The sequence below is a fragment of the Physcomitrium patens genome, chromosome 16 (genome assembly GCF_059467195.1).
Source record: "Physcomitrium patens ecotype Gransden chromosome 16, ASM5946719v1, whole genome shotgun sequence".
NCBI lineage: Eukaryota > Viridiplantae > Streptophyta > Bryopsida > Funariales > Funariaceae > Physcomitrium > Physcomitrium patens.
Genome location: NC_143425.1, coordinates 8614254 through 8639070, shown reverse-complemented (window position 1 = coordinate 8639070; position 24817 = coordinate 8614254). Strand labels below are relative to the sequence as shown.

Here is a 24817-nt window from a genome sequence, read left to right as displayed (position 1 = left end):
ACGTTACTATAATTCAATGATAATGCCAATGTCTTCTTAATACATATATTTAAAAGTTAAAAATATGTAAATTGATGTGGTACATTTCAAACCTCTAATTGAGTAAGAAAAAATTCATCATTGTCAATGAGGATTATACTTATATTATGGAAAACCTTAGCACACTACTCAATATTGTCCAAAGAAGCAACGCAACCACAAAATGAGGTGTATAGCTATCAAAAAAGATAATATGTTAAAAAACAAGTTTGTCCAACTACAATAAGGATCATGTGATTGAAATCTTGTACAATATTTAATGATGGTCTTATTGTCTCTTCAAAATCTTTTCCTTGTTTTACAATAAATATCATTTTAGGACCTAAACATCACAAAACCTTTTCTTTTTTAGATTCAAGAGCTTTAGCATGTTTCTTAGATGAATAATTTGCTAAAAGATATAACATATTTTTAGTAAAGAAAATTAAACTTGTTCACATAGAAATCATCGATGATTATTCATTGTCTTTGGAAAATGTTACTCATGAAATCTTTTCTATAGAAGTAACAACTAATAGTCATAGTAGCTTTGTAATATTTAATATTATTAGATCTCCCTCTAATCTAAACTTTTTAGGTTTATCATGGCTAGAAAAATATAATTCAAAAATAGATTGGATTTCTTGTAGGCTTGAATTTTTTGAAAGTATAACTAAGAATATATTTATTCAAATAGAAAAGCATAAGTCTAGTACAATTAAACATGTATTTGTAGATGCAAGAACTTTCTTGTATGGTGCAAAAGAAGGATTATCTTGTGTCATCTATGTTGCACCTGTTTCTAATGGTAGGAAGACTTCAAGTGGTATTTTAAGCCAATATCAAGATTTTAAAGATGTATTTGAAAAGAAGAATGTGGATACTCTACTAGAACATCATTCTTATGACTATTCAACTGACCATCAAGAAAAAGATCAACTTTTGTTTGGACCAATTTATAATTTATCACAAAATGAGTTAGTTAAATTCAAAGAGTATATTGAAGAAAATCTTACCAAGAACTTCATATGTCATTCCAAATCTCTATCAAGAGCTCTGATTTTATTTGTGAAAAAAAAAAAAAAAAAATGGATCATTGCGGATGTATGTCACTTATCAAAAACTCAACAAAATCACTATCAAGAATAGGTATCCACTACTTTTGATATTTGAACTTCTTATCAATTAATTAAGTAAGATCTATATAAATAATACAAAGAGCATATAATTTGATATGCATCAAAGAAGGAGATGAATGAAAGACTGCGTTTAGGACAAGGTATAAATATTTTGAATATAACGTAATGCTTTTTGGACTTACAAATGCACCAATAACTTTCCAATATCTAATAAATGATATTTAAAATTGTTTTTTTAATGTTATTTCATTTTCATTTTCATTTTTTTGTTTCCCCCTTGTCTGTTAACAAAGGCTTTAATTTTATTGCATTGCAAATTTCGTAATTCGAATCACGTTCCACATCCAATAGCTAGCAATAAATGGATTTAGAGAGTTGCATTTAGGAAATAAAAATATGTTTTAAAATATAAATTTGTTATAAGCACAATTTAGGAAATTAAGTTATCCTTGTATTAAATCTAAAAAAACAATTTCGAAAACGACTATATCGAATTCCAGCAATATGAAATCCACCATTCCTAAATTGAGTAATGAACTATTTCTCTAAATACTTTCTACAAGGCATCTACTTACTTTGACACCTGCAACTGTTTGGGCAAGCAAGCGATGGATTGTGAAATCAGTTGCAGCAAAACAAGAGCTCAGACATGAACAATGGAAGGTGAGGAGCGGGCAAGAGTGGATGCATGAAACGAAGATGGTGGGGGAGCCCGGTATGGAGTGGGAGATGGCCCGCACGTAGGGGCCGTGGCCTGAAGGTGAGGCCGCGTGGTGCGGCCTGGTGGTGCACGGCAGGCGAGGAGGATACTGAGGGTGGGACCGGTGCGGGAAGAGGTTTGTGTTATAAGTAGTGTGAAAGCAATTTTGCTCATCTGGTTCGGAGGGAGAGCCGTGTGTCACAAGCTGTTCGCAGTCGTTGTTGTATAGTGGTAAGTACTCCCGCCTGTCACGCGGGTGACCCGGGTTCGATCCCCGGCAGCGGCGTTGACGCAACGGCACCCCTGAGCACCGGTGGTCTAGTGGTAGAATAGTACCCTGCCACGGTACAGACCCGGGTTCGATTCCCGGCCGGTGCACTTACTTTACTGCCCTTCTCCTTTTTCTTTTTTCTTTCTTCCTCTCCATTTTCTTCTCCTCGCCCGCTCGTCCATCCACGGCGCGCACGCATGAGGTTCTTGTCACCCCGCTTTTCCATCGTACGAGTTTCGCTTGCCTAACCCCACATTTGCTCATCCAAACTCCAATCATGTTTCTAATAACCCTACACTCTTACCCATATCCACCCCACATCCAAACTCCAATCATGTTTCTAATATCCCTACACTCTTACACATATCCACCCCACATTACAAACATCTTCCACCCTCTCATTTTCATCATTCTCTTGTATCTACCTTCTTCCCTCTTTTCTTTGTTTTGTTTTTTTTTGTTTTTGTTTTTGTTTTTGTTTGTTTTTTTTTTTTTTTTTTCTAAACAAAAAATATAGAAGAAAAAAAAAACCCTACTATTTCAACATCCCCTAATTCTTGCTCCTTCTAAAATATTGTATTTTCCTACATGCAAGAAACATCCAACTTCTACTCATACACATTCAATACCTCGATTGGAAACCCTTTGATTTGGTATCCATAAAGCCAATATATCCACATGCCCCCTTGCATGCACTTTCTATGCCAATGATGTATAACATCCTTCAAAACATAGTTGGCATCTCAAATCAACCATTCTACTAAATATTATCTTATTTTTTTGGGAGGTCATTTGAAAAACTAAAAAGAAAAGATAAAAGATAAAAATCAACTTAAATTAAATCAAATTATACCAAACAAATAAAAAAGATAGTGGAAGGAATGACAAGAAGTTGAAAAGCACCCCTATTTTTCAATGGACATATAAAATATAGAGTTTATTCCTTCCTAAGAAAGAACACAAATGCAAGGTCCACCTTTTTGGTGCTCGCTTTGTTGATTGTGTCTCTGCTTATGTTGCAAGCCGCGCCGATGTAAGCAGATGGTAACTTCCTCTGATTTATATTGATTACATTTCTTCAGATATGGTTGCTCTCATACTTTATTGATATGAGTATTGTAGGGTTTTCATATACAATAAATTCTCTCTAAACTAATATCTTTGGGACTGGGTGGATGCTACTAGTTTATGGAGATTATTAGATTATACAATATTGTATGGTGGTATCTGTGTATGGTAGGACTGGTGTTTGTGTATTAGCTCGAAGAGAATATTAAGTAACGTAGTATTAGTTTAGAAAGAGTTTACTGTATGATAATTAATGGTATGTTTTTTTGATTTTATGGAGCATGATAATTCAATGTCATGGATCCAATAAAATTCATAGCTAAAAATTCAAAAAGTAGTGAATCTTAAAATAAAATAAGATGTCATCTAGATAATAAACAACAAAGTCATCTAAATTTTTTCAAAAAACATCATTCATTAGATGTTGGAAAGTTATTGGTGCATTTGTAAGTCCAAAAAGTATGACGTTATATTCAAAATGTCTACAATTAATTTTTTATGTTTATCATACTTAGTATCTCTATAAGCCTTAAAAATATTCTTTTTGTACTTGGGCAAAATATATAGAAGTAGTGGGTGGTAGCAACTGCTAGCATTTGTATACAAATTAGCTTTCATTAAAATAATAAAGCTCAAAGCAATTACTCTTATTATTGCAAATGTTTCAAATAAGAAGAAAGTTATTGAGTAGTAGAAATTTGTAAGATTAGAGGATCCATGCAAGTGTTTTCTCAATGAAACAACTAGATTTTAGCATAGACTAGTTCTTTTTATAGCTAAATTTCTATTGTATATTTTATTTTTTTGTTTTTTAAAAAAATTGTAAAAAATATTTTTTGGCTCATAAACATGTCTTTGAAAAAAATGCTTCTTTGAAGTGAGGCTATTTGTAACAATGATGTGGATTCAGCCAAAATCACAATGATCTTCATTATAGGTGATATGCTTGATATTTCTCTTTTAGGCATACCGTCTTATGTATAATTATTTATCTTGTTTATACAACATCAAATAAAAAGATTATATAATTATTATTTTTTAAATCATATATATACAAAATAAAGAAAAATAGATGATCAAAGAGAATTCAACAACCAAATTGTTTTAAAAAGTATAGAAGTTGATAGAATGAAAGATGTTTTTTAAACATAATTTTTAAAAGATTTCATTAATTATCTTTCTTATTAGTTTGGTTTTAAAAAAAACATCATTTGAATTAATCTTTATATTAAATTAAATCTATTTTTTTAAAAAAATATTCTAATAATATTTATTTATTTATTTTCTTTGTATTAGATTATTTATGCTGTTAATTTAGTTTTTATCTTATTTTAATTTATTTATATTTTAAAATTCTTAAAATTTATAAATTTATAAATATTTTATAAATATTTTAATACTTACTAGTCAAAGAATTTTTATAATGCTATCCATGTGCATATTGTATCAAGGACAAGAACTCGATGAATGCAAATAAATAAGTGGGACTCTCTCAAAGAAATATGACAAAGTAGAAATAGAAAATTATGTATTTTAAAAAAGAAATTGGAATAGCTATTACTAAAAGACAAAGAAATTAGAGACTCTTGAAACTAGATTAGAAGTAAGAAAGGAATTGAAAGAATGAAGAAGGCTTCATTCTTGCATCTATATATATATATATATTATCTATCTAAGATCTATATATCAATGTCCTATAGAATCTCCAAAAATGTGTTGACTTTGCATGATATGTATCTTAACTTATAAAACAAGTTTTTTATATGGATGCCATATAATTAACTTGTTCTACAAGCAATCAACACATGTGACACATGGTTAGCTTGTTGACTAAGTTTCTAACCTATTAATCAACTACAAAGACATGTAAAGTCAAAACAACATCTAGAAAGCTTCTAAGAAGCTTTTCAAGAAGATATTATGAAATTAATCTATTTTTACCTATTTCTACATATTCATATTATTTAGATAATAATTACAATAGATATAAATCCGTAACATAACTCTCCCTTCTAGAGATAAGTTCCATAAAGAGCAGTGATTATATATTGAAGAAATCTAAGATACAACAAATTGTATTTGTCACATTTTCTGATCTTTGTTTCTTTGGAAGATAATTGATAGGTCCTTTCAACCATTGATAGTGTCTTATTTATGGGCAAGAAGACCACCCTATTATCTGATTACTATTGAAACTTTTGTAACTTCTTTTAAACAAAATATTTGTAATATTGTCAAGAGTCATTCTTACCTCCAATAAAATCACCAAACATCAAGAGTCTTTAATTAAGTCATGATATCAAACATGTTATATCTCACCATCTATTCAAGGAATAATATGTCATTTTTGAAGATCTTTATTTCTATTTTGTTGTCTTAAAGGCTATAATAATCACAATGTCTTATCTGGTAAGTCAACAAATGATGGTTCTTGAGTTGAATGTGGTGGCTGTTAATTCTCCATCTTTTTAATGCCATAATTGTACAAAAACTATAAACAAGGATAGAAGGTAGAATGTAATCTTTTCTAAATTGTTTTATTTATTTATTTATTTATTTATAGCAAAGGTTTTTTATTCTTCATCTTGATTTTGATGGATGTTGTTGATGAAAAGCTTTGACCTTTTATACTGCATTTGTAAGGTTTTTTACTAATTCTCATGTACGTTCACTAATATTGTATCCATGCCAATGAATAATATATTTTAATCTATATCGGTGTCACCTTGAATCTAAGACTTCTTCCACCTTAAATTCTTGATTATTACCCACTTCTATAAGAGGTGATGGTATTTGTCTTTTTTTCAAAATATTCATTGTCTTATATGGCTCTAAAAGAGACAAGTAAAATAAAAAATAGATTTTCATAAACTCCAATAGATGTAATTGATAAGCGACTAAATTGACTTGTTTACAAATAGAAAATGGTCCAAGTCTATAATAATCCAACTTATCACAAAGATGAATTGTTTTAATATTATGATGAAGTAATCATACTTTATCACCAATGTGAAAATGAGGTTGTTCCTTGTAATAAGCAACTGCATTCTTTTTTGTTGTTCTTGAGCCTTGTTTAGTCATGTCTTTATTATTGTATGTAACTCAAATAAATCATTTGTCAAATCTTTTTTTACAAGATTATCAACTTTTGAAAAATCAAAAGCATCAAATTATAGATGATAACTATAATTAATAAAGAAAAATATTTGTTGCAAAGAAGAATGTATTGTGTTATTATAAACAAACTCTGCCAATGGTAAAAAAGTTGTCCAATCATCTTATTAATAGTTGATGGTATACCTTCAATACTACTTGAAACTTAATTTATCCGCTCTATTTGTCTATCAATTTGAAGATGGAAAGCCAAAGTTAGTTTTATGTCTACTTTTAGAATCTTAAAAAGTATTCTTCAAAATCTTAATACAAACTAAATTTTCCTATCTAATATAATATCCGTATGTAATCCATGATAATAATAGATATTGTCAAAAAAAAGTTTGGCAGTTTCTTCACTTATGATAGCTTTTGTACATGGTATAAAATGTGCTATTTTGGTGAAATAATCTATTATCACAAATATAGAGTCATAAGGACTTGAGACTAAAAGATCCATAATAAAATCCATAAAAACAAAAAAACTATGGTTGTTCTAAAATAAGTAATGGTTGAAAAAGTTCATAGAATTGATGACAAGGAGTTTTTGATCTTTGAACAAACGTTACATGACTAGACAAAGTCTTTCATTGCCTTCCACATTTTTGGCCACCAAAATTTTTTAGATATAAGTTCTAAAGTCTTATTGTATCCAAAAATGTCAGATCGCTAGAAAGTCATGATGAACTTAAAGAACATGTAAATGTGCTTCTCTTTTAAGAATGTATAGGCATCCTTCAAAATAGATTAGGTTGTTTTTGAACTCAAACTTAGAAGCATCATGAGACTTAAAAAAATAGTTCTTGAAATCATGAACAAGAAGATCAAAGGACATATTTGATTGAATTTGTTTGACAAGGGTTAACTTAATAGTCAATATTGATTTTATTGCTTAAAGATGAAAATACTCTGGCTTCAAGAAAATTATACTTTATTGATTAAAAGATGCATTTCTTTCTTTTGATATAAGATAAGAATATTTAGAAAGAACATTTGATAAATCTTGTTATTTTTTAGGTTAATAAATGATCTTAAAATCAAAACTTCATAAAGACATGCTCTAATGGACTTGAAAATAATTCAAAATATGTGTTGATATAAAATATTTATAATTCTTGTGATTAATATAAACAATGACTAGATTAGAAGCATCTTCTAAATAATGGTGTCATTCTTAAAACAAATCCATAAATTGCAAGAAGTTCTTTATCATGAATCTCATAGCTGATCTTAGCTGATGAAAATTTTCTTGAATGAAAAGCTATTGGATGATGTTTATCATTTTTTCCTATTTGTGATAATATGGCATCCAAAGCAAATTTTGATGCATCTGTTTCCATAAAAAATGACTTAAAAAAGTCAATGCGATATAAGATTGGTATAAAAATAAAGGTTATCTTTAATACTTCAAATGTTGCTTTTATTTCTTGATTCCATTGAAGTTTGTCTTTACAAATTAAATGTGTAAGTGGAATTGCAACTTGAAAGAAGTTCTTGATAAAGATCTAGTAATAGTTAGCAAATCCCAAAAAACATTAGACATCTTTTACTATGTTTGAAATCTTCCAATCCATAATAGTTTGAACTTTTTTAAGATCCATTATAAGTCCATCATTTAAAATAATGTATCCTAAAAAATCAACTTAAATTGTGTAGAATACACACTTTCTTATCTTGGCATAGAATCTCCCATCTCTTAGTTTTTATAATACATGACAAATGTGAAGTTTATATTCTTTTACATTCTTAAAATAAAATAAGATGTTGTTTAGATAATAAACAAAAAAGTCATCTAAAAATTCTCAAAAAATATCATTTATTAGATATTGGAAAGTTATTGGTGCATTTGTAAGTCCAAAAAGCATTACGTTATATTCAAAATATTTATACCTTGTCCTAAATGCAGTCTTTCATTCATCTCCTTCTTTGATGCATATCAAATTATATGCTCTTTGTATTATTTATATAGATCTTACTTAATTAATTGATAAGAAGTTCAAATATCAAAAGTAGTGGATACCTATTCTTGATAGTGATTTTGTTGAGTTTTTGATAATTGACATACATCCGCAATGATCCATTTTTTTTTTTTTTTTTCACAAATAAAATCAGAGCTCTTGATAGAGATTTGGAATGACATATGAAGTTCTTGGTAAGATTTTCTTCAATATACTCTTTGAATTTAACTAACTCATTTTGTGATAAATTATAAATTGGTCCAAACAAAAGTTGATCTTTTTCTTGATGGTCAGTTGAATAGTCATAAGAATGATGTTCTAGTAGAGTATCCACATTCTTCTTTTCAAATACATCTTTAAAATCTTGATATTGGCTTAAAATACCACTTGAAGTCTTCCTACCATTAGAAACAGGTGCAACATAGATGACACAAGATAATCCTTCTTTTGCACCATACAAGAAAGTTCTTGCATCTACAAATACATGTTTAATTGTACTATACTTATGCTTTTCTATTTGAATAAATATATTCTTAGTTATACTTTCAAAAAATTCAAGCCTACAAGAAATCCAATCTATTTTTGAATTATATTTTTCTAGCCATGATAAACCTAAAAAGTTTAGATTAGAGGGAGATCTAATAATATTAAATATTACAAAGCTACTATGACTATTAGTTGTTACTTCTATAGAAAAGATTTCATGAGTAACATTTTCCAAAGACAATGAATAATCATCGATGATTTCTATGTGAACAAGTTTAATTTTCTTTACTAAAAATATGTTATATCTTTTAGCAAATTATTCATCTAAGAAACATGCTAAAGCTCTTGAATCTAAAAAAGAAAAGGTTTTGTGATGTTTAGGTCCTAAAATGATATTTATTGTAAAACAAGGAAAAGATTTTGAAGAGACAATAAGACCATCATTAAATATTGTACAAGATTTCAATCACATGATCCTTATTGTAGTTGGACAAACTTGTTTTTTAACATATTATCTTTTTTGATAGCTATACACCTCATTTTGTGGTTGCGTTGCTTCTTTGGACAATATTGAGTAGTGTGCTAAGGTTTTCCATAATATAAGTATAATCCTCATTGACAATGATGAATTTTTTCTTACTCAATTAGAGGTTTGAAATGTACCACATCAATTTACATATTTTTAACTTTTAAATATATGTATTAAGAAGACATTGGCATTATCATTGAATTATAGTAACGTTTGAGGTGCACTTATGTAACTCTTGGATCAAAATTCAAAAAGTTGATTGGCATACCTCATAACAAAGTCAATTGCTTGATTTAATATTTGAGGGTCAAGTAAGTTGAATATCAATTTTTTTATCTCATATTATAATCTATAGAAAAATTGGCTATTAAGTGCAATATCATTTTACTTGATATTAATTGCAAGTTGTTAAAATTATAAAGCATATAACATTACCAATCAATTGTCTTGTCGCAAAATATAAATCTTATTAGTTGCAATACAAATTGCATCATATTTTCCATACATAGATTGAAACTTTGTTAGAAAAGCTTTAAAATTATCCAATATTAGATCTTGTCATTCAAAAAAAGATGAAAATCATGATAATGCTGAACTTGAAAGGAGTGTATCAATGAATCTAACTTGTAATCCTAGAGTTTGATAGCTTTGGAATTAAAGTTCAATCACAAGTTATACTTGATTGATAAATCTTCAAAACTTGAAGCTTGTGCCATCAAATTTTTTGAGAAATGCAATCTTTGGTTCTCTAACATTGGAAGGATGTTCTATTATAGAAGAAGGGACATAATTTAGTACAAATATTGAAGCAGCTCTAATCATCTCTATATCTTTGGTCCTTGCCATTCTTATTTCTCTTTGTGGTGGTAAATTGAGTTGATGCATTGCAAGCATTAAATCCCTCAATTGTTCTTATATTTGTATTATTTCACTCTTTATTTTAAGAAGCTCTGCCATGATAATACTTAAAGAATGAAAGATATCTAATATTGCTCAAAACAAATAGATGAGAAGACTTGAAAACAAAGAAAAAATACTAAGGACAATATCAATTTAGAAGAGGATAATCCACAATCCCTAATATACTTAAGTCTTATAAAAAAAAAAAAAAAAAAAAAAAAAAAAAAATCTATTCTTAATCAAAAAAAGATAAAACTCCAATATTATAAGTATACTCTTGTGAATCTATCAAAGATAAGAACTTAATGAAAGAAAATAAATAAGTAGGACTCTTTCAAAGAAATATGAATAAATAGAAATAGAAAAGTATATATATTAAAAAGAAATAAGAATGGCTATTATTAAAAGATAAAGAAACTAAAGACTCTTAAAACTAGACTTGATGTCACGGCCATAATCATGTAAGCTAATAATTACATATAGAAATAGGTAGAAGTTAGTAAAAGTAGATAAAAGTAAGTTAATTCTATAATATTTAATATAAAAGCTTCCTAGAAACTTCCTAAACGTTGCTTTGACTTCATAGGTGTCTTTAATTGACTTTTTGGATTAGAAACGTGGTCAACAAGTTGGCCATGTGCCACACATGTTTTTAGCTTGAAGATCAAGTTAACTATGTGGCCACACGTAGAAAAACTTGGCTTTTAAGTCAAGGCATGTGTCCTACAAAGTCAACACATATTGGAGGTCCTATAGAACGTCGCCACGTAGCCCGTAGTTAGATAGTATATATAGAGACAAGAGTGAAGGCTTCTTCACTCTTGTCAACTCCTTTCTTGCTTCTAGTCCAGGTTCAAGAGTCTTTAGTTTCTTGTCTTGTGGCAATAGCCATTCTAGTTTCCTTTTAATATACCTACTTATTTATATTTTGACTTATTATATTGAAATAGCCTTTTGGTGTATATTTTTCCCTCTACGAGTCTTTGTCCTTGACAGATTGACAAGAGTACACTTACAATATCAGAGCTTTGTTTTTTCTTGAGTAAGAGTGGATTACCCCTTTCTCTTGACAAGACATAAGCATATTAGAAGTTTGCGGATTACCCACTTCTAAACGGATATTGTTCTTAGTATCTTCTTTGTTATCAAGTCTTTCCTTTCTTTTGTCTTGAGCAATATCAAACAAATTTTTCTTTTTAGTGTCATTATGGCAGAGCTTGTTGAAATGAAGAGTGCAATGGCACAAATGCAAGAGCAAATGAGGGAGTTAATGCTTGCGATGCATCAACTCAATTCACCAACACAGGAAAGAACAAGAATAGCAGAAAGTGGAGATATAGAGATGATCGGAGCTTCTTCAACATCTACAACAAATCACGTTCCTTCTCCAATTGTACAACACCCTATAAGCACTAGAGAACCAAGAATTGCCTTACCTGATAAATTTGATGGTACGAGATCAAAGTTTCGAGGGTTCATCAATCAAGTACAATTGGCAATTGAACTTCAACCGCAAAGCTATCCAACTCCAGGATCATAAGTCAGGTTTATTGGCACTCTACTTTCTGTTTCTGCATTATCGTGGTTTTTGTCTTTTCTTGAACAACGAAATCCAATATTGGACAATTTGGAAGCTTTTTTGGCGGAGTTTTGATCTATGTATGGTGAACACGATGGAACTCGTGTTGCAACAAATAAGATCCGAATTCTGCGACAAGAAAATCGCTCAGTAACAGTATATGCTTCACAATTTCGACAACTTGCAATTGACATCAAGTGGGATGATGCTGCACTTATCAGTCAATTTCTTTATGGATTGCAATACGAAGTAAAGAAATTGATGCTCAACTTACCTGATCCTCAAACTTTGAGTCAAGCAATCGATTTTGCGGTAAAATGTGATAATCGACTTTTCAAATTTCGATCCGAGAATCATTCACGGGAACCTCAACGTTATTACTCAATGGCAACATCAACATCTTTGCCAAACGTACATTCAGAAGTAGAAGACATGCAAATTGACGCGGTACGTTTTAAACCCCTAACTGAGCAAGAAAAGATTCATCGTCGTCAAGAAGGATTATATTTATATTGCGGAGAACCTAAGCACACTGCTCAATATTGTCCAAAGAAACGACGCAACTATAAAATGAGGGGTACGACGGTCAAAGAAGACAACATGTCAGAAAATGGATTCGTCCAGCTACAATAGGGACCGTGCAGCTGGAACCTTGTACAATTCCTAATGAAGGTCCTATCCTCTCCTCAGAACCATCTCCTTGTTTTATAATAGACTTATATTTAGGACCTAAGAATTACAAAGCCTCTGCTTTATTAGATTCGGGAGCCTCAGCATGTTTTTTGGATGAACAATTTGTTAAAAGTCGTAAAATACTCTTTGTACAGAAACCTAAACCAGTACATGTAGAAGTCATAGATGGTCGTCCCTTGTCTTCTGGAGATGTCACTCATGAAACTCATCCTATAAAAGTAACAATAGACGGTCATGATAGCTACATAGCTTTTAACATAATTAAATCCCCGTCCAATCCAGTTATTTTAGGTTTATCTTGGCTAGAAAAATATAACCCTCGAATAGATTGGAATTCGCGTAAACTTGACTTTTCCCAGAGCGTTATTAATAGTTCTACCAACCAAGTAAAAAATTATAATTCTAGTATAGTAAAACCCATACTGATAGGTGCAAAAGCATTTATACACGCAGCAAAAGAAGGATCAACTTTTGCTATTTATGCTGCACCTATTTCTGAAAACGTAAAGACTTGAATTGGCATTCCAAGTCAATATCAGGAGTATCAAGATGTTTTTGAGAAAAAGAATGCAGATATTCTTCCTGAGCATCGCCCATATGATTGTTCAATCGACCTCAAGGAAAGAACTCAGCCACCATTTGGACCAATTTACAGTTTATCGCAAGATGAGATGGCTGAACTCAAGACATATATTGACAAGAATTTAGCGAAGAATTTCATACGCCATTCAAAATCTCCAGCAGGAGCTCCAATTCTATTCGTAAAGAAAAAAGATGGATCTTTACGAATGTGTGTTGATTATCGAGGACTCAATAAGATCACAATCAAGAACAGATATCCATTACCTGTGATATCAGGACTCCTTGACCAGTTGAATCAAGCTAAGATCTATACAAAAATAGATCAAAGAGGAGCATATAATCTAGTACGGATCAAAGAAGGAGATGAATGGAAGACTGCATTTCGAACCAGGTATGGACATTTTGAATATAATGTCATGCCCTTTGGACTCACGAATGCACCAGCTGCTTTTCAACATCTCATGAATGATGTATTTCGTGAATTCTTAGATAATTTTGTCATCTGCTATCTAGACGATATCCTGATCTATTCTGAGAACGTCGAAGAACATGAAATACATGTTCGTCAAGTATTACAAAAACTTAGAGATGCAGGGTTGTACGCTAAGATGGAAAAGTGTGTATTTCACACTACTCAAGTTGACTTTTTAGGATACATCATTTCAAATGATGGTCTCATGATGGATTCTAAGAAAGTCCAAACAATCATGGATTGGAAGATTCCAAGGACAGTAAGAGATGTCCAATGTTTCTTAGGATTTGCCAATTACTATCGGATCTTCATCAAAGATTTCTCACGAGTTGCAGCTCCACTTACACGCTTGACTAGTAAAGATAAATTTCAATGGAATCAAGAAGCGGAAGCAGCATTTGAAGCCTTGAAGACATCGTTTGTCTCTGCACCAATCTTATATCGTGTTGATTTTTCCAAGGCATTTTTTATGGAAACAGATGCATCAGATTTTGCCTTGGGTGCAGTTTTATCACAAATGGGAACAGATGACAAACTTCATCCGATAGCTTTTCATTCAAGAAAATTCTCAGCAGCCGAGATCAATTATGAGATCCACGATAAAGAACTTCTTACGATCGTGGATTCCTTTTAAGAATGGCGTCATTATCTAGAAGGCGCTTCTAGTCCATTCACTGTATATACAGATCACAAGAACCTCGAGTATTTCATGTCAGCACGCGTGTTGAATCATCGTCAAGCTCGTTGGAGTATGTCTTTGTCAAGATTCGAGTTTATTATCACTTATCGGCCAGGAAAACAACAAGGTTTGTCTGATGCCCTATCTAGACGTTCTTATTTTGCACCAAAAGAAGGAGATGCAGCTTTTGAGCAACAAAGAACGGTCCTCTTGAAATCGGAGCAATTTCATCTCCGAGCAATGAAATCAACATTGACTGTTGATTCAACTTTTCTCAAGCAAATCCAGTCCAGTATGTCCTCAGACCCTCTTGTTTATGATATCGAGAATAATTCTTCCAAGTCTTATGATCCTTCTTAGTTCGAGTTCAAGAATAATCTATTATATTTTGAGGACGCCTATATGTTCCAGAAGGAGAAGCACGTTTACGTGTTCTTCAAGCACGTCATGACTTTCCAGCAACAGGGTACTTTGGATATAATAAGACTTTGGAACTCATATCAAGAGATTTTTGGTGGCCACAAATGTGGAAGTCAGTCAAAGACTTTATACAATCATGTGATATTTGTTCAAGATCAAAAATTCCTCGTCATCGACCTTACGGACTTCTTGAGGCATTACCTATACCAGAACAACCATGGTCTTCTGTTTCTATGGATTTCATCACAGATCTTCCAAGCTCAAGATCTTATGATTCTATATTTGTGATAGTAGATCGTTTCATCAAGATGGCACATTTTGTGCCATGTATAAAATCTATCACAGGTGAAGAAACAGCTAAGCTTTTCATTGATAATATCTATCGCTATCATGGATTACCTAAAGATATCATATCAGATAGGGGAACTCAATTTGTGTCAAGATTTTGGAGGACCCTTTTCAAGATTTTAAAAGTGGACATAAAGCTATCTTCGGCTTTCCATCCTCAAACTGATGGACAAACAGAGCGCGTAAACCAAGTCTTGGAGCAATATTTAAGGTGTACTATCAACTACCAACAAGATGATTGGACAACCCTTCTGCCATTCGCAGAGTTTGCTTATAATAATACGGTACATTCTTCCACGCAACAAACACCTTTCTTTGCCAATTATGGCTATCATCCACGACTTGATACTTTTGATTTTTCAAAAGTTGATAATCCTGCAGCAGAAGATATGGCAAATCGGTTGTCAGAGTTACATGCAATAATGAAGACGCAATTGAAGGAAGCTCAAGAACGACAAAAGATAAACGCAGATCTATATCGTAAGGAGCAACCACAACTCAATGTGGGTGATAAGGTATGGCTACATCGTCGCAATATCAAGACTACTCGACCTTGTGACAAGTTGGACTATCGTAGGCTTGGCCCCTTTTCTGTTTCTGAACAGATCAACCGAGTTGCATATCGGTTACATCTACCGGAGTCAATGAAGATCCATCCTGTATTCCACGTATCTCTTCTTGAACCATATAAGACAGTGGATATACAAGGAAGAAGACAAATGCCACCGCCTCCTATAGAAGTAGATAATAGTGAAGAATTTGAGGTAGAAGAGATATTAGACTCAAGGCGGCGCCGAAATAAGCTAGAATATCTTGTTCATTGGCACGGATATGATATTAGTGAACGCACATGGGAGCCATCCAGGAATCTAGGAAATGCATCAGCTAAAGTCAAAGTTTTTCATCAACGACATCCATCAAAACCAAGATGAAAATCTCTCTTATAAAAGAGACAAGATTGAGGCAAGATAACATTCAATTTCCTATTCTTGTTTGTAACTTCTTTGCATTTGTGATGCTAATTAGATGGAGAGCCAACAACCAGCAGATTCAACTCAAGAACCTTCGTTTGCTGACCTCCCGGACGAGACATTACGATTGTCACAACCTTCAAGACGACGCAATCGAGATGAAGATCTTCAAGAACGACATGTTCTTCCTCGAACAGATGGTGAGATACAACGCGTTTGGTATCACAATTTGGGAAGGGACTCTCGATGTTTGGTGATTTTGCTAGAGGTAGGAACAACTCTTGATGGTGTTCCGAATATTCTATTCGAAGGAAGTTACGAAGGCCTCAACAATGATCAAATAATTGGGTGGTCTTCCCGCCCTGGTATAGGACACTACCGATGGTTGAGAGGCCCTATCAATCATCTTCGAAGAGAACAGAGATCAGAGTATGTGGCGAATACAATTCGTTGCATCATAGACTTTCTCAACATATGATGACCACTCCTCGTGGAACTCGTCTCTAGAAGCGGGGGTAATGTCACGGCCAGAATCATGTAAGCTAATAATTACATATAGAAATAGATAGAAGTAAGTAAAAGTAGATAAAAGTAAGTTAATTCTATAATATTTAATATAAAAGCTTCCTAGAAACTTCTTAGACGCTGCTTTGACTTCATAGGTGTCTTTAATTGACTTTTTGGATTAGAAACGTGGTTAACAAGTTGGCCATGTGCCACACATGTTCTTAGCTTGAAGATCAAGCTAACTATGTGGCCCACACGTAGAAAAACTTGCCTTGTAAGTCAAGGCATGTGTCCTACAAAGTCAACACATATTGGAGGTCCTATAGAACGTCGCCACGTAGCCCCTAGTTAGATAGTATATATAGAGACAAGAGTGAAGGCTTCTTCACTCTTGTCAACTCCTTTCTTGCTTCTAGTCCAGGTTCAAGAGTCTTTAGTTTCTTGTCTTGTGGCAATAGCCATTCCAGTTTCCTTTTAATATACCTACTTGTTTATATTTTGACTTATTATATCGAGATAGCCTTTTGGTGTATATTTTTCCCTCATCGAGTCTTTGTCCTTGACACTAGAAGCAAGAAAAGAATTGACAAGAGTGAAGAAGGCTTCATTCTTGTCTTTATATATACTATCTACTTAAGATCTATGTGGCGATGTTCTTTAGGACCTCCAAAACTGTGTTGACTTTGTATGATACGTATCTTAACTTGCAAGGCAAGTTTCTTATATAAATGCCACATAGTTAGCTTGTTCCACAAGCTACCAATACATGTGGCATATGGTTAGCTTATTGACCAAGTTTCTAACCTACCAATCAACTATAAAGACATGTAAAGTCAAAATAATATCTAGGAACCTTCTAAGAAGTTTTTCTAGAAGATATTATGAAATTAATCTATTTTTATCTACTTCTATCTATTCATATTATCTAAGTAAGAATTACAATAGATATATATTCGTAACATATTGTTGCATTATCTTTTGAAAATGCAATCAATTTCTATGATTCTTGCATTCATGATAAAAGTAATGGTATTTAGTTTGTTGTTCAAGCAATATGCTATTTGAGATTATAAAGAAGTTGTAATAAAATAAAATATGGGATAATTATAAAAATTAATTAAATTTTTTAAATCACTTAATAATTATTTTATTTGAATATCTAGACCAATTGATCTTATAAGAAGCTAAATTAATAAAGATTTTTTTTATTATTTAAAATTAAATAAATCTAGTTATATATTAATTACTACCAAAATTAAATAAAAAAAAAAATATTATTGTGCATTCTATGTATCTTTTATTGAGCTTTATACTACAACCAACATATTGGAAAGAAGGCAATTACTACTACTTTTTCTTGAAGTAGATAACAAAGAGTATAAAATAAAAATAATCTTGGATTTAAGGCATTTCTAAAAAAAATTAAAATATCTTATATATTAGCATAGATATGATTTTAGTGAATGTATACTAGCACTCTCAAAGAATCTCATAAATGCATCAATATTTATTGTGGTTTTTTATCAACAACATCTATAATAATAAAAGATCAACTATTAATAATAATAGAATCTAAATCAAAGATAAAAAATTTGAAAGATCTATTAGTAGAACTTCATTATAACATAGAGAATCAAGAACTATGAAGTTTATTTAAAGATTTATTATTTACAAAATTCCTAGATGCAGGATTTAAATTATTTTAACTTTAAAAATATTAAAATTATAATAAAGATCTTTAAAAAAAATATGTCATTCTTTGAATAAGTAATAAGATATAGTGTGTTTGATACCATAATCTTAAATAAAATTCTTGATGCTTAGTAATACTATCAAAGGTACATACTACTTATGCTAGAATGCTAAATATATTATTTAAAGATAGTTAAAAAGTCCTCAACAATCTTCAAATAACAAGATGGTCTTCTTGTCTTGGTACAAATTATTATTGATGATTGAAGTGGCCTATCAACTATCCTTGTACATAAAATAGATCAAAGTTTGTTGTTAATACCATTCAATAAATCTTCAATTCTATAAACTTATAAAATAATTTGATTGCTGATTGTAGAAATTTTGATTTGGAAGAGAGGAGAATGTAATAAATGTTCATATTACTTAAATAAATAGAAGTAAGTAGAAATAATTAGAAATATATCAAAAAGATAATATTTTCTTTAAGAAGCTTCAAAAAAGTTTTGTTGGTGTGGATTAGATATTTGGACTTTTATAGATATGTCTTTTGGTTATCAAACTTAACATCAAAGTTTTTAATTGATAAGAAGCTACAACCTACAATTTTTATTTTGAGAACAACCTATAATTTGATGCTTGAGCCATAAGCCTTGCAGTTGTTAAGAAGTATCTAAAAGATGTTTTTAGTAGCTAGTATATATAAAAGTAAGACTAAGGCCTTCAATATCATTAGCATCTTTTTTATATTCTAATCTTTTTATATTCTAAGATTTTCTTATTTTTTTTAATTTAATAATAGTTACATTGATTTTTATTGAATTGACAATTATATCATTTTTTCTTATTATCTCCCTTCTTTAGTAGTATATGAGTATGTTGTAATTTAGATTTTGTCTAAAATCATGTCTTTGATATAATCTATTTATTTATTTATTCTATGAAGTAAAATGAAAAATAAAAAATAATATTTTAAGTTTTTAGCCTTATACTGATTGTTTTATTTTTTATTTTTTCTAACTTTAAGTTTAGTTTAATAAATTAGATATTTTTCAGTTTTTTTTAATTATTATTATTTTTATCTTTATCTCTCTCTCTCTCTCTCTCTCTCTCTCTCTCTCTCTCTCTCTATATATATATATATATATATATATATTTTAAGATTTGAATTTTTTTTTGTTTTTTTTTTTTATCTATATTGTCGTGTTTACTTATTTAACTTTTTTTAAATAAATTTCATGTTTGTAGATTCATCAATTTTTTAATTTTTAAAATATAAAATAAAATATTTTTTTAACTTAGTAATTTTAGAAACATTCTTTTCACTTTGTTTATAATTTAAATTTTTTATTACTTTATTTTTTTTGTATAAATGATAAATATGTCTTACTATTTTGATAATTGTTTATAATGGTTCTTATTTGGTTTCCTTTCGTTCATTTATACATTTTGGATGGCGAAAAGTTATGTTATTAAAAGTCAAACTTGTGATTTTATCAATTTTATTGTGAATAATATATCTATATATATATATATATATATGTATGCATATGTATGTATAGGATCTCTGTTTTAAACTGCAAAAGTATCCATACCATAGAGGTGCAGTGTTGATAATAAAGTTAACGTGCGTAGTAAATTCCCTGGAGCAATTAGTAGAGAGAGTGCAAGATACGTAAGAGATGAAATTGGAGATTCCACGAAGTAACTGAGGATTTAATCGAACAGGTATCGATGGCCGGTACTAAAAGCTTTGACGGTCAGATTAAATGAAATTTATGAGTTTGATGCTGACGAGCCCATATCTGCAGCTTCAGCGTTGTCCATGAGCACAACTATCCAGAAAAACACCGTTGCACAGTCCATGTTGAGCTCCGCTCAGAAGCATACCCTTGCGAATCGCATTATCGTTAGTAGAGATCCTCACCAAGATATGAACATGTCAGGGGCCACTAAATCTCTGTATGGGATCTGGATTCGTTTGCCAGGGCATTACTTAGAAAGCTCACAAATCAAAAGTATGTCATAATAGATACTCACTATGATGTGTGCAGAGGAAGGTTACCCACAAGAGGCTGCCGATTCCTTTCAGCACTCTTGCTCTATTCGAATTTAGACTTCACAAAGCTGTTCTGTGAACTGAACGAAGTAAGCGTCGTTTACCTCGCAGAAATGACGTACCCATTGACCGCAGGTGCCATTCTCATTGAATCGAATGGGTTTTGTTGATGTTTGAAATTAGAACCATGGAAGGCTCAACATTCGTAGAGGCAAACAATATGCCGTAACAGGAAGGAACTTTACTTGAAAGGAGCAAATGACTCCTACAACTACTTGGCTTGCTGGCTGCACGAAACCTTGGAACTGTCTGTTGTTCCTCTCAGAGCAGCGCATGTTCAACTCTACATCATGCGGAGAAACGAAACTTACACTACGAAGAAGTGAAGAAGTGCTGGAGACATACAACAATTGCACAAAAAAGAGGTATAGAATTTTACCACCGTGAAAGTTCTCCGGAATGGCAAGTCCAAAAGTATCCCAGGTAGTTAGCAAGAAACCACATTGATGAAGAGGATACACACTCGTCGAAAGCATACAAATGGAAACACCCATTGTACCTGCAACGCAAGCAAAAAAAAATCCCTTTCATCAGTTTTCTCAGAGATGGATCAGATCAAAACTTGTCATGTTCCCCAAGAAACTAGACAATTCTACATCCACCAATAAAAAAAAAATTTCAAAAGTGAGTTAAAATCATGTGAATCCGAAAGGATTTTGTTTGGGTTGCTCTTTCAGATAGCAGAGTCCAGAGCAGGATTAGTGATGCGTCCTTGTCATTCATTTTAAATGGCTTTTTCTTAGATAGCTGCAAGTCCCTTTTCTCATCAAATGCGACATCCTTCCTACAGATATGCTCTTTGAGTACAAGAGCTTGGCCACAGGTGCAACGGTTCTTTGAAAACAAACTTCAATTCTGGGTTCAGAATGTGAACAGTTTTCATACTTCCTAATGTCTGAAGCGCTACTGATCGACAGAGACTCATTCCCATGACTGGCAGGCATCAGTGACCAAGACACATGATACATGAAGCCTAAACCATATTTCCAACTTTAGGTTTATATAGAAACCGCATCGGAGGGTGCTCGAGAAGAATCAACAGAGGAAAAATGTTCAAACATGTTTAAAAAACTCTCATGTATGACGAGATAATGTAATCTGATTTAATTTTAGAGGAAGATTTTAATTTTTTGAACAATTTTTGAAGTGTTTGTTTTGAAATCAAATATTGTTAAAACTGAGTAATAGTTGGTTTTGTATTTTCCATTTAAAAAAATTCTAAATTATCAAAAGAAGAGGTTAATGAAGAACCTGTTGAGGAGAAAGTAATTGGACATTGTGTTTTTTCATAATAATAAAAAATAAGTGAAACAATCTTTAAACAATAGATTTTGTTGACTATTTATATATATATATATATATATATATATTTAAAACATTGAAATATTTGTTAGTCCTAAAATTAGGTGACAAAGATTATTACCAAAAAGACAAGTTTGTAGTCAACCAAGCCAAGTAAATGTTCTAAATAAGCAATTAAGAGACAAAAAGAAGACAAAATAGTGAGTAAAAAAGAAGCCATCTAAGCCTTCTACCACAATTGGAGGATATATATTAATAACATTTGTATATATATATATACATAAAACTAACCATAGCATTTTAAAACTAAAATAAGAACAAAAAATACAATTACTATTACTATTAGCAAAAATACATACATATAATGTCATTTCAATTTGGATAACAAAGTCAATTTTGAAAAAAGTAGCCAAAGAAAAAAGATCTACAACACTAATACTAAACCCACCTACACCAATTAAACATCTATATTTTTAATTAGAGTTTCTTCTTGCATCTATATTATTTTATGTAATAATAGACACCCGACCCTTCCATACCTGAACGATCCGAAGGACTCGCTGGGGAAACAAACATCCACAATCTGCGGATAAGACTCACCTCCAAATATTTGCATCAGCTATGGCGTCCTGCACAGTTTAGAACTCACTACATTACGGTTAGGGTGCAATCCCGTGCAGCCTCATCTGCAAGTTCAGAACCAAACCAGAGCAAGCTTACCCTGTTCATAACATCCGTATCCCCTCTAACTGATCGATGTAGCTTCAGGTACAATTTTGCTCAATGTCAAGCTCCAGATTCTTATCTTATTTCGAGGGAAAGGGAAAATGATTGTACGTGGCCCTGATTGCGCATATCCGTAGGCGAAGAAATGTGAGGTAGTCTTGTTGAGTGATCTGTGAGCCTTAGCCATGTCCGGCCGCCGTGGTACGACTCCAAGAAATATGGATAGGTCTATCGCTTTTACCAGTTCCTTCCAATATCGCCAACAAACTGACAACCGTCTTCTCAGAATCTGAACGTTACACAGTCCGCCCCTTCTAAGCGAGAGGAAGAGGTACTATTTTGCTCAAGTAATCTTAGCAATCTCATTGTCAAAGGAGTTTTTACAAAAGAAACACGTACATGTATGCTCAAATGTGCAGATATCTTACTCAGGTAGGACTGCTCAGCTTGCAGGACGACCATCGAACTGCGATCCATGGCAAAAAGTACTCGTACCTAAATTAATGGTTAACTTTGCAAATACAGACTAACGAAGTCCTCAGAGGGAATCCGGCTTTACAAGAGGAATCTTACAGAAACATTGCATCACCACGAAGTACACCGTTGGCAGAGCTAAGGAAGTTGCAGAGAATGGATATCCAAAATGATGAGTCCTCGTAAGGATCAATCTTGTTCATTCGTGAAAGAGCGATCCCGTGCCCTAAAGACTTTCCCCGACTTTAACGTGATGAATCACAACTCCGATTCGCAAATTAGTCTCAGACTCCTGGACGATTGTGGAAACACCGGGCCCACCTTCAGATGTTGCATTGTAATTTCCTTTCAATAAAATCTATCTATTCTTGACAAGAATTATACCCAAACACAGTAGGAATCGTTATTTCGCTTAACAGAGATCGAAAACAGCTCTTCCTGAAGACAAATAGTTTTCCAATTTCGGCACCTCCAGTAGATATCACCAATATAATTTTCTGGCTTCCCACATCATCAAGGAAGCATTGAGTATGCCTCTCTGTGTCTTCAACTCAATTCGTGTAGATCTGAAGGTACTGAAACTGGAAACCTACAGTCGACACTTCGCAGATCCTTGAGCTTGAGTTTTGAGGGAAAGCAGGCTAATTTCACACAACCTGTTGCAAAGTGTTTTCATACACGTCTTAGTGGTGACATTTCATGATATTGATATTGATCACGTTCTACCACATATATCCCCTTGCATGTATGTGACCCAAATGGTAGCATGCGCAAGTCTACGCAATCGAAATTCACTTCTGTTCTCGTTTTCTGTAGGTGGTCATTGACCAATAATCCAAAAACACTCGAATACTGCCTAGAATTCTAGGCTCCTCCTGGCTTTGCTGTAAGTCAGGTACCCTTTCAAAGTTATTAAGAATGTATGAAAGTAACTTTATTGTTGTATCCACCTACAAACATGTACACACACACACACAGAAAGATCGTTTATAAATATATACATATATATATATATATATACATTCTGGGAAGCGAGTTAGTTTTTATTCATGGATAAAGAGATAAATAAGAAGACACGTGTAAATTTTACGTAAAAATTTTAATTGGCCAATTGAGTCATGTTAAAATAGGAAACATCAAAGGAGGTGAGTAGTTTAAAAGACACTAGCTCAAAGATGCACCGAATGGGAGTCCTCCAATTAGATCAATACGAAGTGAGAAGCCAGTGGAGGAGAAGGTTGCTTCTCCATAGACAAAGACAGTCTTGTTGTGGATCCAACACAAAGCATGGGAGCTTCTTCCAATCTCCAAACTTACTTTTGATTTCATGTAATGCCACATGTCTAAAGGACGTTACTGACATAATTTAAAAAATAAGAAAAAAATAATAAAGTGCTAACTTCTGGTTAGGTCAGATAGATTCTCCATGAATCTTTCCTACTGCAATTCTCCTCGTCTCCCCCATTCTTCCCCCAGTTTGTCTCCTATGCCGCTTTGCTCCTCCAATTATCTTTCCCTGTCATTCCCCTATTCATGCTAGAAACCACCATCCAGAGTAGGTGACTATCCGGTCGCTGTTTCCGAACAGACCTCTCACTGAGCGGGTGCATATTCCTCGTCTCAGCCCCCAAAGTCTATATCCGAGACTTTTGGGAGTCGGGGAGAACCCCACGATGCGCAGTCTTCACAGTCTACACGCCACTGCAAGGACTTGTTCAGATTTGACAGGAGAGTGTGGGACAAGCCACACGGTGGGAGGAGGGGGTGGGCCTTGTGAATCTAACACTGCCGATTCTGCACCGCCCCGTGCAACTGAAATGGCTTCCCTGCGCATTCGGAAGACCACACAGGATTTGGAAGCACGGTCCCCGATGCAAACCCTCCTCCTCACACCAATCGTTGCTTTGTTCCCTCCCCAACCGTAACTGTGATCGACAACGACTTCCGTGACAGACTTTTCATTGCATGGATCTTCGAACAGACACATGTGAATCTTTTCGAAATTAATATTTCATTCAGTCAAACATTCTT

General features: G+C 32.5%; 2 protein-coding genes, 1 long non-coding RNA gene and 2 other non-coding genes across 9 annotated transcripts; 3 read left to right on the top strand and 2 right to left on the bottom strand.

The window, feature by feature from the left end:
• The first annotated feature begins 2071 nt into the window (after window positions 1–2071).
• Window positions 2072–2143, top strand: TRNAD-GUC (transfer RNA aspartic acid (anticodon GUC)). Its single transcript has one exon. It is a non-coding gene; the product is annotated as a tRNA-Asp (tRNA).
• A 21-nt stretch (window positions 2144–2164) lies between these two features.
• TRNAG-GCC (transfer RNA glycine (anticodon GCC)) lies at window positions 2165–2235 on the top strand. Its single transcript has one exon. It is a non-coding gene; the product is annotated as a tRNA-Gly (tRNA).
• A 17891-nt stretch (window positions 2236–20126) lies between these two features.
• LOC149987635 (uncharacterized) lies at window positions 20127–22214 on the bottom strand. Its single transcript, XM_073539557.2, has 3 exons — window positions 22126–22214; window positions 20664–20783; window positions 20127–20567 (listed from the first exon to the last, which is right to left on the bottom strand). Exons 1-3 carry the CDS (start codon window positions 22160–22162, stop codon window positions 20404–20406), a joined length of 321 nt encoding a protein of 106 aa, XP_073395658.1. The 5' UTR covers window positions 22163–22214; the 3' UTR covers window positions 20127–20403.
• LOC112293359 (uncharacterized) lies at window positions 21899–22829 on the bottom strand. 4 transcript variants are annotated; one of them, XM_090256914.1, is made up of 3 exons: window positions 22712–22829; window positions 22307–22601; window positions 21899–22234 (listed from the first exon to the last, which is right to left on the bottom strand). In XM_090256914.1, exons 1-2 carry the CDS (start codon window positions 22787–22789, stop codon window positions 22332–22334), a joined length of 348 nt encoding a protein of 115 aa, XP_090113040.1. In that variant the 5' UTR covers window positions 22790–22829; the 3' UTR covers window positions 21899–22234; window positions 22307–22331. The 4 variants fall into 4 exon arrangements, with proteins under 4 accessions (XP_090113040.1, XP_073395657.1, XP_073395659.1 ...); XM_073539556.2 differs by having other exon boundaries at window positions 21899–22215; XM_073539558.2 differs by having other exon boundaries at window positions 21899–22215; window positions 22424–22601.
• LOC149987634 (uncharacterized) lies at window positions 22595–23682 on the top strand. 2 transcript variants are annotated; one of them, XR_016507064.1, is made up of 3 exons: window positions 22595–22643; window positions 22732–23123; window positions 23603–23682. It is a non-coding gene; the product is annotated as an uncharacterized LOC149987634 (long non-coding RNA). The 2 variants fall into 2 exon arrangements; XR_016507063.1 differs by lacking the exon at window positions 23603–23682 and having other exon boundaries at window positions 22732–23164.
• The last annotated feature ends 1135 nt before the right edge of the window (window positions 23683–24817 follow it).

What these genes read in the sequence shown, in the direction of transcription:
- LOC112293359 (XM_090256913.1), bottom strand. Translation starts at nt 22,789, where the DNA reads ATGGATCGCAGTTCGATGGTCGTCCTGCAAGCTGAGCAGTCCTACCTG. An exon ending in CTGCACATTTGAGCATACAT is followed by an intron (nt 22,602 to 22,711) that starts GTACGTGTTTCT and finishes TGTAACGTTCAG; the next exon opens with ATTCTGAGAAGACGGTTGTC.
- LOC149987635 (XM_073539557.2), bottom strand. Translation starts at nt 22,162, where the DNA reads ATGTTTGTTTCCCCAGCGAGTCCTTCGGATCGTTCAG. An exon ending in GAGTCCTTCGGATCGTTCAG is followed by an intron (nt 20,784 to 22,125) that starts GTATGGAAGGGT and finishes CTTGCGTTGCAG; the next exon opens with GTACAATGGGTGTTTCCATT. An exon ending in TCCGGAGAACTTTCACGGTG is followed by an intron (nt 20,568 to 20,663) that starts GTAAAATTCTAT and finishes CGCATGATGTAG; the next exon opens with AGTTGAACATGCGCTGCTCT.